This window comes from Equus przewalskii, chromosome 13 (genome assembly GCF_037783145.1).
Source record: "Equus przewalskii isolate Varuska chromosome 13, EquPr2, whole genome shotgun sequence".
NCBI classification, from domain to species: domain Eukaryota; kingdom Metazoa; phylum Chordata; class Mammalia; order Perissodactyla; family Equidae; genus Equus; species Equus przewalskii.
Genome location: NC_091843.1, coordinates 50013959 through 50032080, shown reverse-complemented (window position 1 = coordinate 50032080; position 18122 = coordinate 50013959). Strand labels below are relative to the sequence as shown.

General features: G+C 32.3%; 1 protein-coding gene across 1 annotated transcript in view; it reads left to right on the top strand.

The window, feature by feature from the left end:
* The window catches only part of SNX2 (sorting nexin 2), a 50703-nt gene extending 32927 nt beyond the window's left edge, over positions 1 to 17776 (top strand). Inside the window, exons 8-15 of the mRNA XM_070569415.1 lie at positions 5364 to 5439; positions 6391 to 6504; positions 6759 to 6852; positions 8230 to 8435; positions 14036 to 14179; positions 15378 to 15458; positions 15578 to 15649; positions 17271 to 17776. Coding sequence (XP_070425516.1) covers positions 5364 to 5439; positions 6391 to 6504; positions 6759 to 6852; positions 8230 to 8435; positions 14036 to 14179; positions 15378 to 15458; positions 15578 to 15649; positions 17271 to 17321 — 838 coding nt within the window. The 3' untranslated portion in view covers positions 17322 to 17776. The remainder of the gene's footprint in view (positions 1 to 5363; positions 5440 to 6390; positions 6505 to 6758; positions 6853 to 8229; positions 8436 to 14035; positions 14180 to 15377; positions 15459 to 15577; positions 15650 to 17270) is intronic.
* Positions 17777 to 18122: the final 346 nt, after the last annotated feature.

Genomic DNA, 18122 nt, shown 5'->3' with positions numbered 1-18122 from the left:
TACTTGATAACATTATAAAATACAATGAAAAATGAGGTTTGTGCTCCCTCCTTTAATTTTGTGTAATTGATTTTGACTTGAGTGTACAAATGTATTAGTCATTGCTTGACTAGACTGTATACTTAAAGGTTGATAGAGCTGCTCCACATTCCTTCAGAGTACTTGACTGGACACATTTCCTATAGCTTTGGAGACTTGTCTTCATTGTGGCAGACTAAAAGGGGAACGGATAGGAGGACTCCCACTCCCAGAATCCTGACATTTATTTCTTCCTTGTTGTGCTGAAAATGTGAGGAAACAAATTTGAAACTATCTTAAAGTCAACTTTTTAGAACATAAATTGGTAATTACCTAGACTTAAAACACTTCCTAATTTCATAGGTTTTTTGTTATTTTAATTGAATTTTGTTCAATTGAACTTGCTTATTTTATTTTCTCTTTTGGCCTAAAATTAGTGGTTGGGATGGATAGGACAGATTTTGGGGAGTAGTATGTATATATCTCTCCAGGGTACAAATTATTTTTTAAAACTATTTTTAAGGCAACTTATTTCTGGGTTTTAGTAAAAAATTGTTCAAATTTTAAGAAAATGCCACAGATATAATAATGTACACCTGAAAGTTACACAATGTTGCAAGCCAATATGACCTCAATAAAATAGTTTTTTAAAAAAATGCCACAGTAAAGTCAGGTTTGAACAATTTGCATTAAGACAAGCTGAAGAATATGCAGTTTAAAAATCTTAAATTAGAGAAGACTTATGAGATTATGTCTGTGAGAATCAGCAATTACTCAGGAAAAGTATTTAAATTGCATGAAGTTTAGGTTATGCATTAGAATTGATTCTGTTGTGAAAGAGGTCATAAACTGAATATTTTTAAGAATAAAGGTAGATAATGCTCTCCCTTGATTTTGTTTAGTCCTTTCCTGAAAGTGTAACCATGACCCTTTGAGAAACCTTTCAAGTCCTATTTTTCTATGAGTAAATTTGAAATATTTCAGATGGCATGCTTGATAAGGAACTTAATGAAGATTTATTGTACCAAGGACATATAATTTGATTCTACATTCACCTTTCTTGTAACTCGAATGCAGTGCATAGTATTTACCATACTTTCGTGTAGTATGAAACACTGAGGAGAGTTTTAAGGAAATATTGAAACTTGTCCTAGTGTATATGTGAAGACAGTTTCTTTACTGATAAGTGTTACTTGTTAAATGCTACCTTAGTGAAATTTGCAGTAGTGGGAAAAAAAGAAACAGTGTAGTATGAGGGACAAGTTCATTTTGCGTTAGAAAAGATGACTAGAGAAAATTTAGGTGTAAAGGTATAGAAGCAAAGAAAGTAGAATGATTTTTCTAAAGTTATTTTTCTGTGGCATTTCTTAAAATTTAAAGATTAGGGGCCAGCATAGTGGTTAAGATAATATGCTCTGCTTCAGCAGCCGGGGGTTCGCAGGTTCGAATCTGGGGTGCAAACTTAGCTCATCAAACCATGCTGTGGTGGCATCCCACATAAAACAGAGGAATATTGCCACAGACGTTAGCTCAGCAACAGTCTTCCTCACACACACAAAAAAACTAAAATAAAAAAATAAAAAACATTAGAATAGGCATATCTTTGGAATACCCAACCTAGTTGGATTTGGTGGGTCAGGGAAGTATTTCTCTTTGTATGTACTATGATACTCATTTACATAGTTATTTGTTTGTTCGACTTAGAGAAGTTAGATGACTATTTTGAAGGAAAGTATAAACAGCTGATATTAAAATATAGGAAGAGAAGGTGAGTGGTTAAGAACCCAAGTACTCCTCTGTGCCACACTCAGTAAAAAAGCAGAAACTACTGCTATTAAGAATATCCCTAAGATTGCTCACTTGATTTTCTTGAGAGTGCTTCACATCTTAAGAGCACACTGAGTTTATTTTATAGGTTAAGAATACACTTCTGCAAATATAAACTGAGAAATATAGAGTAGCACAATACAGTCTATAGGGATTTAGAATCCTTTCTGTTGAAGCCTGTGCTCCTCTACACACTACAAACTATCGGGGTGACCTTGGGCAAGTTATTTAACTTAAATGCATTCTTTCTCATCTCTAAAATGTAAGTCTATCACTTAGGATGGTGTTCATTCCAAGCACCTAAAAACCTAACTGGCAAGGCCTAAATGGTTAGTGTAGATTAATTAATCCACTCTTTCATATCAGAAGTTTGGGGGTAGGCAGTTTAGGAGTATCCAGTTTTTCAGGAAATCCTGTTGCTTCCTTCTGATATGTGGAACACAGCCATTTCTCACCAGTCTACTACTAGTCCAAATGCCTGAATTAACTGCAGGAGGCCCCTGATTGGTCTCCCTGTTTCCATCCTTGCACCTCTGCTCTTTTTAGTATAAATATAAATAAATCATAAAACATCCTTTTAAAACATAAATTCCCAACCCCACCCAGTTTCATTCAATAACAGCCAGAGTCGTTATAATGGGCTACAAACCCTTACATGATGTGCACTGCTCTCTCTCTTACCTGTTTGATTTCATATGCTCCTTGATTACCTTTTGCTGCTCCTCAAAGATCCCAGGCATTTTCCCACGTTAGGGTTTTCTCACTGGCTGCTCCCGCTGCCTAGAAAGCTTTTGTTCCCAGGTACCTGCATGGCTAATTCCCTTACCTCTTTCAAGTTCAAATATTCAAATACCACCTTTCCAGAGAAGTCTCTTCTGATCCTTGGCTTCATTCTGACCTATTCTACTTAAATGGCCACCAGCCACACCTTAAACACTTCATCCCATTTACTCTACTGTTCTGTCCTTTTTCCCACAGCATTTGCCACCTTGCCACATACTACATAATTTATATGTTTATTATCTTTTATAGTTTATTTTCTGTCTTCTCTTACTAAAATACAAGTCCATTAGGGAAGGGATCTCGTTCTCTTTTGTTCACTGATATGTTCTGAGTACTCAACAGCAGTAACTGACATGTAGTAAATGCTCAATAAATATTTGTTGAATGAACAAATGAATGTCATCAAAGACCCAGGCTCGCTCTACCTTTATTCTCTCATTCTTAGCTCATGTGTTTGCGTTTCAAGCAAGAGAAATATTAACTTTGTTCCTCTCAAGCATTTTGTGTAACCTGCTTTATTTCGTTTTGTTTTTGGTAAGTAAATAGGAGTGTGAAAACCTTAAGTGATTCTTCTGAATTTATCAGTAACCTTTCCATAGAGCAAATCAAGAAAAACTGCTGGCCACCTCTTGTTGAGTCTGATACTTAACTTTTCATCAACTCCATTGTGTCTTTCATTTCTGTCTTCTTTCACCGTTTCTGTTTCTCCCCAATACTTATTTTCATGTCTTCTTCCTACATTCTTTTTGTATTTTTGTTCTGTATTCTTCCTTTATATATCTACAACTCTCTCTGACCTTAATTCTGAACTGGTTGTATTTACAAATATTCATTACTTTAAAATCCATTTTATGCTTCTGTTCTTAATTTTAACATTATGTAAACTTAAAACTTTTTTTTTAATGGTTAATTGCTCTTTACTTCCATATAACCCCTAAGAAGAAGAAAAGTTTTACTTTCTTTTTCTAGAATCTGATTTTCCAAAATTGATTCCTCAGAATGCTAGTATGTGGTAGGGTAAAAAAAGGAAATCTGTAGTCAATTGAGTTTTGTTAACATACAATTTAATAAAATTAAACCAGGTGTATTTCCTGAAGGACTTCTGACAGCATGTAATATGCTGCTGTTCATTATGAATCTTAAAGAGAGGAATATGTATATAATATGTTTCAAACTTTCTTGATTGTAGAGCCAGTCTTCATGGAATATTACGTGAGACTAGTATTCTGCAGAACTCACTTTGGAAAGCTATTTTAGAATATAAGTGGTATTGGGTATTTCCACTTAGGTTTGAAATATTGGAATATTTCTTAAAGCTTGAGTACTAAATGTTTTATTTTCCTTTCTACTTGTTCCTTTTACAAATGTCTGAGTGCTTGTTGTTTACCACCTGTTATGTGCACTCATATGAACAACTTACCCAAACTGCTTTAAGCAGTACACTCTCCTAACAACTAAATAAGTTACCTAATAGTACTGGAGAACTTCAGTGTTAAAATTGTAAGTAAAATTCCAGTGGGAAAATACCAACATTTCTTAAAACCTGGAAGATTAGTGTTCCTGCTGCATCTGTTTTAGCTTGATAATGTAGGCGGCAAATATTTTTTTAAACCACAGCATAGATTGTATTGCCCATATTTATTAAATGCTCTATTTCTATTACAATGATTTATGTGGGCTCTTGACTCAAAATGAAGTTTAATGTGGTATGTGTTTTATTTAAATATACAAAGAGTTAACGTTTAAGCAGCAATGAAATAGTTGTTTTAAAAATTGTATAGAATTTGACTTTAGAGAAAGTGATCACTTTTTTCCAGAAACTTTTTTTAGGCATCTTTTATAATCTTCTAAAGAGGTAGAGGAATGTTCTGCAGAAAGAGAGTAAAGGTATATTAACTGTAAGGTAAAATATTATAATTGAAATGTTACGGCATGTAATCATTAATCTAGGGAAAGAGCAATTTTTTAAAAAATGAGATTAGGTAAGTAATCAAGTATTATCAAACAGTGGAACTTTTTTCTTTTTATGAAAGAATGATTGGTAATTTGTTATGGATGACAGGGAAATATGGTCTTTTCCAGTAAAGGAAAATGACTAAAGTTGGGCTAATAGTGATTTAATAGTAGTGTTTCTATTTACTTTTTATTTTATGTGGTATCATATAAGGAAGACATTTATCAAAAATAGCAAAAACTTAAAATAGAAATATTGAAGACAAATTAGTCCTTGTCAAGTAGATCAAAAGCTGATTTCATAATTCTGCTGACAAGGAAGAAAATTGGTAGGCTATTCTCCATTTTGGTAGTAATTGAAATTTTAAAAAAACAGTTGATTGGAATATATATAGAAATATGTTTGTTAGGACTCTGAAGTAATAACTGGGAACATGTTGACTCCACCCAAAGATAAAATTATTCAACAAACTTGTATATCGTTTTGTAACTCTAATACTTAGCAGTGAGAAGTTTGAGAAGTTATTTAACCACTTCCACTCCCATCCCCTGCCATGTCTCTTTTTACATAATTATGAATTTTCAAAAGATAAACAAAAGCTTTAAATCATTAACTTGCTTTAAGATTCTAAATAGTTATAGTGAAGCAGACTGATAAGATAGGAGGCAGACTGAGGACATCTTTTTACCTAGTTATTTTTTATTTTTATTCTTTTGTTGGAATAAGATTTAAAATAAGATACTGCTAATAAATGAAGGAACAATTTTATTCTTAACTCTAGATATCTTCAAAGAACAGTAAAGCATCCAACTTTACTACAGGATCCTGATTTAAGGCAGTTCTTGGAAAGTTCAGAGGTATTAATTTCTACTTTAAATTTTTGTATATAAATGTTCTTATTATTTATGTTTGTGTAATAATTTATCAAAAACAGATATTCAGTAAATAATTGGATTAATAGATGAAATAAAGCAATGACTTTTTTTTTTTGCTTAGGGCTTTAATTAGCTTTAATTACTTAACTAAATTACTAGCAACATATCTTCTTTGCATTGATAATTATAGGATGATCAATCCCTTTCTTGAAATTCTAAAACCAGGTTTCAGAAGCTGGCTTATAAATAAACTGGTTCTGAAATGCCCTAAGTTGTTGCTTAGGCATTGTGTTGAAATAAGTTTATTTAGACTTCATTTTAGAGATGGTTGAATGTATGTTTGTCTGCATTCTAATAATCTTATTAAGGTTTTAAAATGTAAATTTGTGACGTGAAAGAGCTTAAATTATAACCATGCTGCTCTTTATATTTGAGGTGTTTGGCACGTTTTGGGCTCTTAACAGTTTAGAGTTCTAATTAACTGTTATTGTTTGAGATTTTTTTTAATTTACTTGAATCCCAGAGTTTTTTAAAAGTTCAAAATCACACAGTTCTGAGGACAAGCTTTTCCTCAAGACTTTCTTCTTTTCTTATAAACAGTTTATTTCTGCTAGCAAGCAGGTGGCCACTGTTAAGGTGCTTGGCAATTTCTTAACATATTTTGACACACACAGTGTTGTTCCATCTAAATGTAAACGTGCAGAAGAAAAGCAGATGGAAAGTCTATTTTTTAAGTTTTCCTTGGAGAATGTACAAGTAGTGTATTTGAGAAATTAGATCTCACTATTGAAATGTACGAGAGTGAAGAAAACACAGCCTCCTTTTTTTCTTTTCTTTTTTTTAGGGGCAGAGGGAGGGCAGTCCCTTTTGTGCCCAGTTAAACCTCCAGGCTTTTAACCGGTTTGTTTGCCCTTATTTGTCATTCAATTCCAGCTGCCTAGAGCAGTTAATACCCAGGCTCTGAGTGGAGCAGGAATATTGAGGATGGTGAACAAGGCTGCCGACGCTGTCAACAAAATGACAATCAAGATGAATGAATCGGATGCAGTAAGAGCTGATTTTTCGACTTGAATAATGAGATGAATTAATGAGCCCAACAATTGCATTTTAAAGCTGTACAAGTAGAAAATAGGATATTAATTTGCTTATTGAGTTTAGTTCTCAGCCACATCAGTTGACCACTATGGTTATACATGGTTAATTTGTTCCTTTAAAACAAAGAATGTAGCTTGCTATTGGTGACCTAATTTACAGTGGTTTGTTCTGGCTAAATTAGCTCCATTTTTCATTTTTTTTCTCAGTGGTTTGAAGAAAAGCAGCAGCAATTTGAAAATCTGGATCAGCAACTTAGGAAACTTCATGCCAGTGTTGAAGCCTTGGTCTGTCATAGAAAAGGTTTGTTTGCCTTGTTATTTATGTAACACCATAAGTTAACTCATGTATTTCCTTTAAATTGTAAAACGAATATTCTGAAGTTATTAGAGAAAAACCAATAGTTTAGGAGAATGTTTTCTATTTCAACTTCATTATTTAATATTTTTTTGTTCTATTTTAATGTAATTTCTAGTTTAGAAGTAGAAAAATCCTGAGCTTATAAGAATATATTTTGAATTTTAGATTAAAACTGTTCACTTAATTAACTCTTTGTTATACCTATTTACAACTTAATGAATGAAGATATCTTATTAGTAACTTTGACTATAATAAAAAATATGAGATTCAAAAGTTGATATTTGAAATTTTTCTTTAAAATATTTGTTTTTTGCTTGTATTTCCTAAAAAACTCTGAAGTATTTTCTTCATTTTTGAGCCACCATATTTAAAAATCTGGGAGGTTTTTTTTTGTTAAAGTTTCATAGAAAATTTGAGTTGTAATTTTTTAATTCCATGGTGAAATTGTTTTGGTTTTGTTTCATTTTTAAAGGATAGCAGGCTTTTAATACCAGCTTTCTAAAATAATAAGTAATTTAGTATGTGCTATTACTAGCAATACATTTCAATAAAATAATTGCAGAAACCTACTAATACATTTATTATTGAAAATAGTTTATGATAGCTTTTACATTTTGTGTATCTCTTAGGGAATGGACTCTGTGGTTTAGAGAACTTTACGTAATGCAGAGCAACAGAGCAATTTCTAGGCAATGTAGTTGTTAGTCATTGACATTATCCAGCCTATGAACATTTATTTTTCTTTGTTTGAAGTATCTGAAATGATCATGTTCAAAACTCTTTTTAGAAATTCTTACTATTTCACTAAGTGTTGTTGCAGATAAAGAAAAAAAGAGTAAGATTTATGTCAATTCTATGTACAGTTTTACCTTGCTTTCCTCCTGTTAGCTAAATGATATTCTCGTTAAAAATTATAGACATTATTTTCAGTGACAAATTTACAGGCCCAAGAATGTAGTATAAGTCAATTTTAAGTGTTCCCATTGCTTTCTGTATTAAAAGTATGTTTCTTGTCTTTTATAGGAATAACCAGAGAAAGAGTGAGCACTTTAGGGGAGAAAGGGGAGGCAGATTATTATATTAAATTATTAAACTTGGTTAATCCCTGTGAATATAGGCAGTGGTTCTTAGTATTTTCAGTAGAACTCTGAGCAGTTGGCATTTATGCCCAAGGCATTTTAATGACTGTTTCATGTTAATTATTTAAAAATATTTGAGCAATTTGTGAGTAGATAAAATTTAGAGAGCAACTAAAAAAATCAATGCAATATTTAAGAACTTTTCTATTGAATACTAAAAGTGAGTCCTTTTTTATTTCAGAACTTTCAGCCAACACAGCTGCCTTTGCTAAAAGTGCTGCCATGTTAGGCAATTCTGAGGACCATACTGCTTTATCTAGAGCTTTGTCTCAGCTTGCAGAAGTTGAGGAGAAGATAGACCAGTTACATCAAGAACAAGCTTTTGCTGACTTTTATATGTTTTCAGAACTACTTAGTGACTACATTCGTCTTATTGCTGCAGTGAAAGTAAGCCTTATTTTGTAATCTTCCTTGAATTCTTCTTACTTCAGTGGTTTGCTTATAAGAAGAATTTGGTTTCCTATTATGCATGTATTTAAATGTATAAATTTTGTACTCTACTAGTACACATGAAATGGCTTCAAGATGATTATTCGTAGCTTAATATTTTCTTCCCCTATGACTCGGAGAGCACAATAGACAGAATTGATGTCTTTAAGAGGTCTAAGGAAGGCCAAGTAAGATGAAACCAATGCACATTTACTTATATATTTACACATACAAGTTTGCAGCTGACTGATAGCATTTGTTTGATCATTCTAGCATGAACTGGAACTACCCACTGGACTCTATTGTCCATTACTAAAGCTATAATAACAAACAGGACAAAACCAGAACTGATTCTTGCATTAATATGTTTAATGGTGACGGTAACATGAATTTGGACTGTAGGCAGACCTTCTGTGTATATACTGAAATGTGTAGTCACTTGTATTTACAGATGAGATGGGACTAGATTAAATAATAAATTGTTATCTAGTGGTAATGTTTAAGGTAGTGTTTAAGGTAATGTTTAAGATCTTCAATTTCTGAATAATTGGGAAAGTAATCCAGTTAACAATGAGAATTAGTATTCTACAGATATCTCCAATTTTCAGACAGTTAAACTGAACTGAATGTTATTTTATTTATCATGTTGCAGAAGATACTTTTAAGATCTTACGGTGTCATTAAATTATTGTTATGAACATTAGTTATCATGGGGTGGAGGAGAACTGGGAATTTACTTTTTACTTTGAATCCAAACATCTAGAAAGTTAATGAGACCTTGTTCCTTGCTTTCTTATGCAAAATTTTTTCAGCTAAAGTCTGTGATCAAATTAGTATTCTTCTACAATCAGAACATTAATAGATTGCATATTTATTGATGATTCTGTTCTCAAGCTAATGGTGACAGTTATTACTAGAGAGTTCTTAGCACTTCAGAAAGGTGCTTTCTTAGGTTTGGTAAAATTACCAGTTTTGCTTGTCTTTAGTCCTAGGTGTTACTCTTTATATTCCTAGTGATCACTTTTTCTTTTCAGTTATTTAAAGATGTTAATATAGATAGCAGTTATCAAAGTACACTTCATTATATGTAGGCAACTTGTGATGTACAGAAATCCAGTTTACAGGTAACGGTTCCTGTTTCTCTTCCACCTACTCTTAACCTCATTCCAGAGCTCCCATTAGCATAAGAGCTATTGTAAAAAAAAGTATGATACCTCCAAAAAGCCGGTGGCTCCAAAAAGGGAAGCTAGACAGTGTCTTTGAGAAGGAGTACCTGCTGAGAAGAGCTAACCTAGGGAAAGACTCCCTGGCAGGGACGGCCTGCCCATGTAATGGATTTTGAGCCCTCAAAAACAGCTTTCCTTATACTGCCTAAATCTTCTTGCTGTATTTTTACATACTGTGAAATTACAGTTATATTCATGTTTCCCAGAATATTTTCTACAGAACACTGATGCCAAAAGATATACCACAGTCAACTGAGTTCGGGAGATAATGTATACAGTATCTCTGTCTTGTAGATTCAGAGTGCGTATAAAAAGCTCAGAACTGTCTAGGAGTAAAAAATAAAATGAGATGTTTAACTTCGTTTAATCCAGAGACTTCCAAATTCATAGGAAGCAGAATCTTTTTCCACTTAATATGTTTTTACATATGGAACACACTTTGGGAAATACTGAATTAGTGATTCATTGACTAAAAGATAGTTACAGAGCTATGGTCAAGCTTTACCTTGAGGTAAATTAAGCTCTTTCAAATTGGTTTTCTACTGAGACTTAGCCCAGGTCAACTGCATAAAGGAGTTGAGAAATTATGGAATAGGGTGACAGATAATTTTTGTCTTCTTTATTTTTGGTTTGTTTTGTGTTTTAAACGTAATTCATTTGTATTTGAAAAACTAATACATTTACACAATAATACTAACAGCCCAAAAGGGTGAATTTCTTTTCTACCTAAGACCTCTGGTCTCTCTTCCCTCTGTCAAATGCTATTAGATTCTTGTGTGTCTTTTCAGAATTAGCTTTGCACTTTGATGAAGCTACTTTTCTCTGTCTTTCTTTCTCTTTCTTTCTTTCTCTTTCTCTCTTTCTCCCTCCCTCCATCTCTTCCTTCCTTCCTTCTAAAAGGAGCATACTATATGCATTGTTCTTTCCCTGCTTTTTTCACCCACTCCATTTTAGAGAGGTCTCTATGTCAGCATATGTAGATATGTTACATTCTTTTTAATGGTTACATAGTGTTCCATCTTATAGCATATAGATGTATCTTGAATTATTTAACCAATCTAATTGTAAATATTAAGTATTTTGAGGGGCTGGCCCAGTCGTGCAGTGGTTAAGTTCGTACACTCCACTTCGGTGGCCTGGGGTTCACTGGTTCAGATCCTGGGCATGGACCTACACTCTGCTCATCAAGCCATGCTGTGGCAGCATCCCACATAGAAGAATTAGAAGGACTTACAACTAGGATATACAACTATGTACTGGGGCTTTGGGGAGTAAAAAAGAGGAAGATTGGCAACTCCAAGTTTTGGGTAGTATTATTAGCTAACATGTATTAAGTGGTAAACTTGTTGCATGTGTTCTCATGTATTGGCCTTTTATGAACCACTAGAGTAAGATCAGGGATAGAGGGTATGGTTTTCAATGTTTTTAGCACTAGAACTCTTCGTAAAGAATTCTTGTGGGAAACCCAAATTTATAAAATATATAAAATAGTTTTTTGAAAAACCAATAGATACATTCCCCAAGGAGTTTTAAAGCTTCATTGTTTTCAGGATCCTTTCAGCACTTCAGGAAGCTGAGCAGAATACTTTCAGATTCACTGAATTAGAAAAAGTTATTAATAAAATTAAAATTTCAGCATCAAATTTCCTGGTGGACTAGGAAAACTGCTCCACACCTGCATCCTTGTCTAACCTAGACCAGCTTGCATCCAAATGTGTACCATAAATTGGCAGGAGGATGGAGGCCCAAAGTGGATCGTCACTGTAAATCTACTCCTCGTAAAGAAGAGGCTGGTTCTACTAGAGGGGATTCGCATCTTGACATACAAACGCAAACATTAAGTTATGATTTAATTGATTTTTAAGATAGCGTTTTTAGAAGATAAAGTATGATTCTGATTCTTTTGTCTTTTAATTTCTATTTTTGTTTTAACAAGTGTAGGAAAACAAATGAAGAAAAAGTTAATTCTTTTTTTTCTTTCCTACTTTTTTCTCCCCATATCCTCCCAGTACATAGTTGTATATTTTAGTTGTGGGTCCTTCTAGTTGTGGCATGTGGGATGCCACCTCAACATGGCCTAAAGGAGCGGTGCCGTGTCGGCGCCCAGGATCTGAACCCTGGGCCACTGAAGCAGAGCATGCACACTTAACCACTCTGCCACAGGGCCGACCCCAGAAAAAGTTAATTCTTAAAGAGTTAAGATTAATTTTTTTGTCTGAAATAACCTGACTTCAGTAGTTTACCTTCACCATAGCTCCTACATTTGTACCATAATAAATGTGATGGTTCTGGAATATTATGAGATAATAAATTGGGCAGAGACAAAATTAGTTTAAATTAGTAGATCACTGAAAAAGCCAATTGGTATATGTTAAGAACTTAAGCAAATATCGAAATTAAAGGGCGTTTTGGTTAGCTTTTGCCTTCTATTGGTACATGTTTTAAGTAATCAAATTGTGGTTGAACAGAGGAATTTATAAATGAATTGCCAATATGGCCCTGTTCCTCTAAAGAAAGACTAGGCTTCAAATCTTAAATTTATTTTTTGGTTTTTTGTATGTATAGGGGATAAGGGGCAGGGATTGTTGGTTGGTTTGTTTTAAAGATATTGACTTTTTCTTTTTGTGTTAGATGTATTACTTTTGTGGTTTTGGCCCAAATTAATTGGGCCAAAACAAAATGAATTCATACTAGGAAATGTTTTAAGGAAAATGTGGTCTTTTAAATGTAAGAAAAGCAGACAAAGGGGACAGCAAGATTCATTTACTAATGTGAGATGAGAAATTATATGAGGTGACAAATCTAGCAAAGTGGATTTAAATATCTGTAGATAGGGTGCTTTAACTTACCAGTTTGCACAGGATGTCTGTTGTCCTGTTTAATTTAAAAATGTGCACAATCGTTAAGAACTCTTTGGGAAAATACTACTTTCGTTTCAGGTCAGTTTGGAGTTTTTAATAATATTGCCCACATTTTTAAAATATGCTATAAGATGTAAATGCAGTCTGATTGTGGTTATTTTTTTTTCATATTACTGTTATTATTTGCACTTTTAGTAGAAATCTAGAGTTAATCAACTACATTTATATGTGTATGTTATTTAGAAGTAATCCATAATAGTACCTACTAATTTAATATTAAGCATCCACTAGGTTAAGTCACTGTGCTGCATACTTTTCATTTTATTTCCAGTTCACAAATATAGATCTCATTTCTCCCTTTTGTACTTGGAAAAACTATGTCTTATAGAAATTAAATGAATTTACTGAAGATCATATAGTGACAAAGATAGTATGTGAGTCCAAATTCAATTTATTCCAAAGTCTACATTTTTTAAATACATTATCTACATCTCTTCGGTAGGTCTCTGTAAGAACATATATTTATTTACTCTTCCTTCATCCAAAAAGCTCTTTGTCTGGAATAAATGAAAATAACTCTGGGTTAGTGCGTTCTGGTTTACCCATTTTATTAATACTTGTTTCATTTGTTCAGTTAGTAAATACTAAAATAGTATGAATGTATCCCCAACATCAAGCTAGGAAAGGGATTATTATTGTATTCTCCCATCCTTGCCATCATTTTTTTTCATGAGACTTCTAATTACTGTCTTATGTTCATATTTCATTTCTTTCCTCCACTCACGTGCCCTTGCTCTGCCATACTCCTTAAATGGAGTAACTTGGTTGACTTATTCTGTTATGGTCTAATTGTCTTTTTCTTCATTTGGTTCTGCATACTAGATATATATAGTCCTTTGCCCTTTTCATCTTGTGGAGTATTATCTTTTTTTTTCATTTTGTTATACCTTTACTTTTTAATTTCTTTGCCTTTCTTCTATTTGCTGTTGGTAATCTCTTCCACCACATTTTTACTCAACTTTTCTTCCTGTTGTCTTACCTATTTTTCCTGTTTTCTTTTTTCAATTTCTGGCATATTTCTAACACTTAAATCTCCTTTTTGTATTATTTAGTAGGAAAACTTCCCATGTAGATATGACACCAGTATTTTCCTATTAAAAAAAATCTTTCTTTAAAGCATAAAACTCTTTTATTGTAAGCCACATTTAAAACCCTAAAGGCTAGTGAAGTGGATTTTGTAGTGTTTTTTTTTATTATTTTGAGCTCTTATATTTCATCTAGTCACAGTGGCTTTTGTTTGTCAGCAAATGAATCTAGAAATTTATTTTCTTTGATATTTGCATGTTTATTTTCCATATCTCAGTATATTAGAATAGTACTTAAATATTTGGTTTTATTGTTTCAGTGTTACAGCACTTCTAGTATTTCAGTGTTAACTCTCACTTAATAGCATTATGTCATTCACTTACAGGGTGTGTTTGACCATCGAATGAAGTGCTGGCAGAAATGGGAAGATGCTCAAATTACTTTGCTCAAAAAACGTGAAACTGAGGCAAAAATGATGGTTGCTAACAAACCAGATAAGATACAGCAAGCTAAAAATGAAATAAGAGAGGTGATTAATACAAAATGCTTTATTTATCTTTTTATTCAAATTTTCCATAAGTCATTCATATATGCATAATTTTTCATAAATTTTTTTCTGAACCATTCAACATGTAGCTATTTTTCCATAATTTTATAAACTGTGTTAGAGTTACTTTAACATTTTGATCGTCATTAAAATCTCCAGACCCCTTTGTTGCTTCCACATGATTATGGAATGGATAAAGAAGCATACAGGAGAAAGATTTAAATTAACCTTTAATTTAATAATTACACATTTCTTTGAGATGGTTAATTTGATTTCAGATAATTACTCATTTTGTGTCTAAAAGTAGTTTTAGAGATAGATTTATTCCAGATTTAGCTGTCCAGCCAACTTTATCCCCCATATATATGTATTATATATGGTACTTTAGTAAATTTGTATAAGTTTATTATAATTTATACGCTTCTTTTGCCATGCTTCAATAAGGAAATTGAAGAGGTAGGACAACCTTTATATTACTAAAAGTAAATGTACCTGCTCTTTGAAGAGTATGTACCAGTGTTTTGGTCACATAGTGGGAAAATATCATTTCATTGCTTAAGTCTTTATTTTATTTTAGCTGTTCCATTGGTCACTAATCACAACATTTTGTTGTTTCTGTATTGAATTTATTGTTTACCACTAGATCTTCAGTAGACCATAATTCTATGGTTTTTTTTAATCTGGACATTTTACCATCACAAAAATGTTTTTTAAATGTTTGTCGTAGAATTTTCTTAAAATATTTCCATGGGCATATAAATTGTGATGCACATGTATACTTGAAATTAGCAGAATGTTGTTGATGTATTTTGTATAAAAAAGAAATGAGAAAATTATACTCTTAACACTTATAAATTATTTGAATATGAATTTTTTACTCAAAATCTTCTCACCTGTCTTAATTATATTTAATTAAGCTATGGAGATTGTAGTTCCTTAAATAGCCTAATCTTGAGTTAATCTAACAGTGAAATATTAAGGAAAATTAAGCTGATAGGCATTTCTCTACTGGAAAATTAGATAGATACAAGTTTGAAGGATGCTAAATTGGGCTTTGCCAATATTGACTCTTCTCAGAGTTTTCAGGCATTACGTTAAATAAGTGGTCATGACAGCTAGTTCTGTAGGTTTTTTCCCAGACAAGAATAAAAATTTGTGCATTTTTGTTTGTTTTTATTAGTGGGAGGCAAAAGTGCAACAAGGAGAAAGAGATTTTGAACAGATCTCTAAAACTATTCGAAAAGAAGTGGGAAGATTTGAGGCAAGTATAATTTTACACTTTTCTTAACAACATGGTCACATTTTACTGCAATTTTGTGGTAAAATCAAATTTAGTTTTGTACTAATGGACCTTTTTTTTCATGTATTATACTTTAACAGAAAGAACGAGTGAAAGATTTTAAAACTGTTATTATCAAGTACTTAGAATCATTAGTACAAACACAACAACAGGTAAGCTAATTTTTTTGTAACATTTTGTAACTTACAAAGTTCTTTGAGAATTTTTGGTATACTTTTTCATTTTAAAGATGATAGTCAATGAAATAAGCTTTCACACTTAAGGAGGAGTAAGAAATGGAGTAGAGAAAAGCAATGGCAGCAAAGGGAAAGATGATAATTGCAGTAATTGGAAATGCTCAGGTCCTTTCTGCTTCTCCTTCTAAACACTAGGCAAGATAGATGTTTCCAGTTTTCAGCTGTGAGAAACATATTGGACAGCCTTTCCCTTCCTCTGTCTTCCTAGTTTTATCTCCGTATTGATCATACCTACTTGAGTAAATTCTTATAGTGCTTCTTCTCGTCATAACAGATAAAACCTAGAGTAAACTAAAAGCTAATTTTAAAAGGTGGTTTTTTTTGGTATTTTTATTTTCGTTTTATTTTGTGTGGGGATGGTGGTGATTGTATGCCACACAAGTGGCATTTGTTTCCTTAACTAGAGATGACCATGGGTCTTAGTGTTACATTAAATGAATAAAAGTCTATAACAAGATAACAGTAGAGTTTTTTCCTGTATATTTTAATATAAATTTGAGTAATCAAATTATTTAATGTCTTGAATAGAAAGATTTCTACCTCCAGTTAGTTTTAAATTATGTGGATTAGAAATTTGCCTATATAACATAATAGATTATATTTTTGAATTAGTTGATGACCCTATATCTTCAAGTTGTATTTAGTTTTTATTTTAAATATTTAGTTTGTAAAGTCAGATCTTTAAAATATGAAAATAAATAAGTTATATAAGCATGTTTTTAAACATAACTTTAGTTTATAACTCAGTCTTTAGACTATGCAGGAAAGATTGGCAGCTAATTCTCTCTAGTCTCTTTTCCCTTTCTTGCTCAATTTTTTTTTCCTCCTCCTTTTTTCTCATTCTTTTTGGCTAACAATAACATAAAATGTGAATATCCTCTAAATTAGGAGATCTTATTTTATATTGGAAAAGCTCATTGCAGTTTTATTACTTAAGGTAATCTTATTTAATTTACGCTAACAATCTGTTTCTATATACAATTTTATATGTCAAAAAATCTTAAGTTTTTAGGTATTTTTTAAATTACATTGTTTACATCAAAAACTGAAATTAGCCAGGAGTAATTAATATTTTAAATAATTGCACGTGAATTATATTGACAAACTTCAGATAAAGAAATTAAAATGATCCCTTTAAGAACCAGACTTTAGTAAATGTTAATCATTGTTAGCTATTTGTGTAGTTGTTTTTGGTTTTTGTTTTTTTTTTTGGTGAGAATGACTGGCCCTGAGGTAACGGCTGTTGCCAATCTTCCTCTTATTTCATGAGGAAGGTTGTCCCTGAGCTAACATCTGTAGCAGTCTTCCTCTGTGTTGTGTATTGGATGCCACCACAGCATGGCTTGATGAGCACTGTGTAGGTCCGCGCCTGGGATCCAAACCTGCAAACCCCAGGCTGCCAAAGTGGAGCACGAAAACTTAGCCACTGTGTCACCAGGCCGGCCCCTGGATTTTTTTTTTAATGCTCTATGGGATATATGCATATAAATGACCAAAAGGTAATGAGAATATCTCTTATTTTTATTATCATCCACAGCTGATAAAATACTGGGAGGCATTCCTACCTGAAGCCAAAGCCATTGCCTAGCAAGATTATTCCTGTTAAGAAGATCTTGGATGTTTGTTCCAGTTATGCTGAATTCTACAGTGAAATCATTTAAAACCATCTAAATAAACCACTATATATTTTATGAATTACATGTGGTTTTTTATATATATATATATATATATACATATATATATATACACTCAGACATTTTATTACAAGCTGCATGTCCTGACCCTCTTTGAATTAAGTGGACTGTGGCATGACATTCTGCAATACTTTGCTGAATTGAACACTATTGTGTCTTAAATACTTGCACTAAAAAAGTGCAGAGCAAGGCCAGAAAATTTTACAATATTTTTTCTTTATATGTTCTGTAGTGTGTTCACCCTCTTTATGAAGTGAATTATCAATGCATTGATTAATGTTCACTTATACATTCCTGTACAGAAATTATGATTTTGTGATTACAGTAATAAAATGATATTCCTTGTGAAGTATTAGTAACAAATTATTTGGGTATGTGAACATATTTAGGGGTCTTTTAAAAGAATTTTTACTAGGAAGAAACTTTTTCTTCTAGATGTATATAGGTGATGCTATTATCCATTAGTTTTTTTAATTGACAGGAAAAGCCAAACACTTTCATTATTAAATGACTAAGTGAGACTTAAGTTTTCTTATGAAATCATCATAAACCAAAGAACATTCATCTCTTGATTCAGCTCTGGGGAACGTTCTTGTATTGAGTAAAGGAGAGAATAATTGTCTTTGCTTGTTTTTATCCATCCCTATAATAAATGCCCAATTTAAGAATTAGGGGAAAAAAACAAATTTATGTGC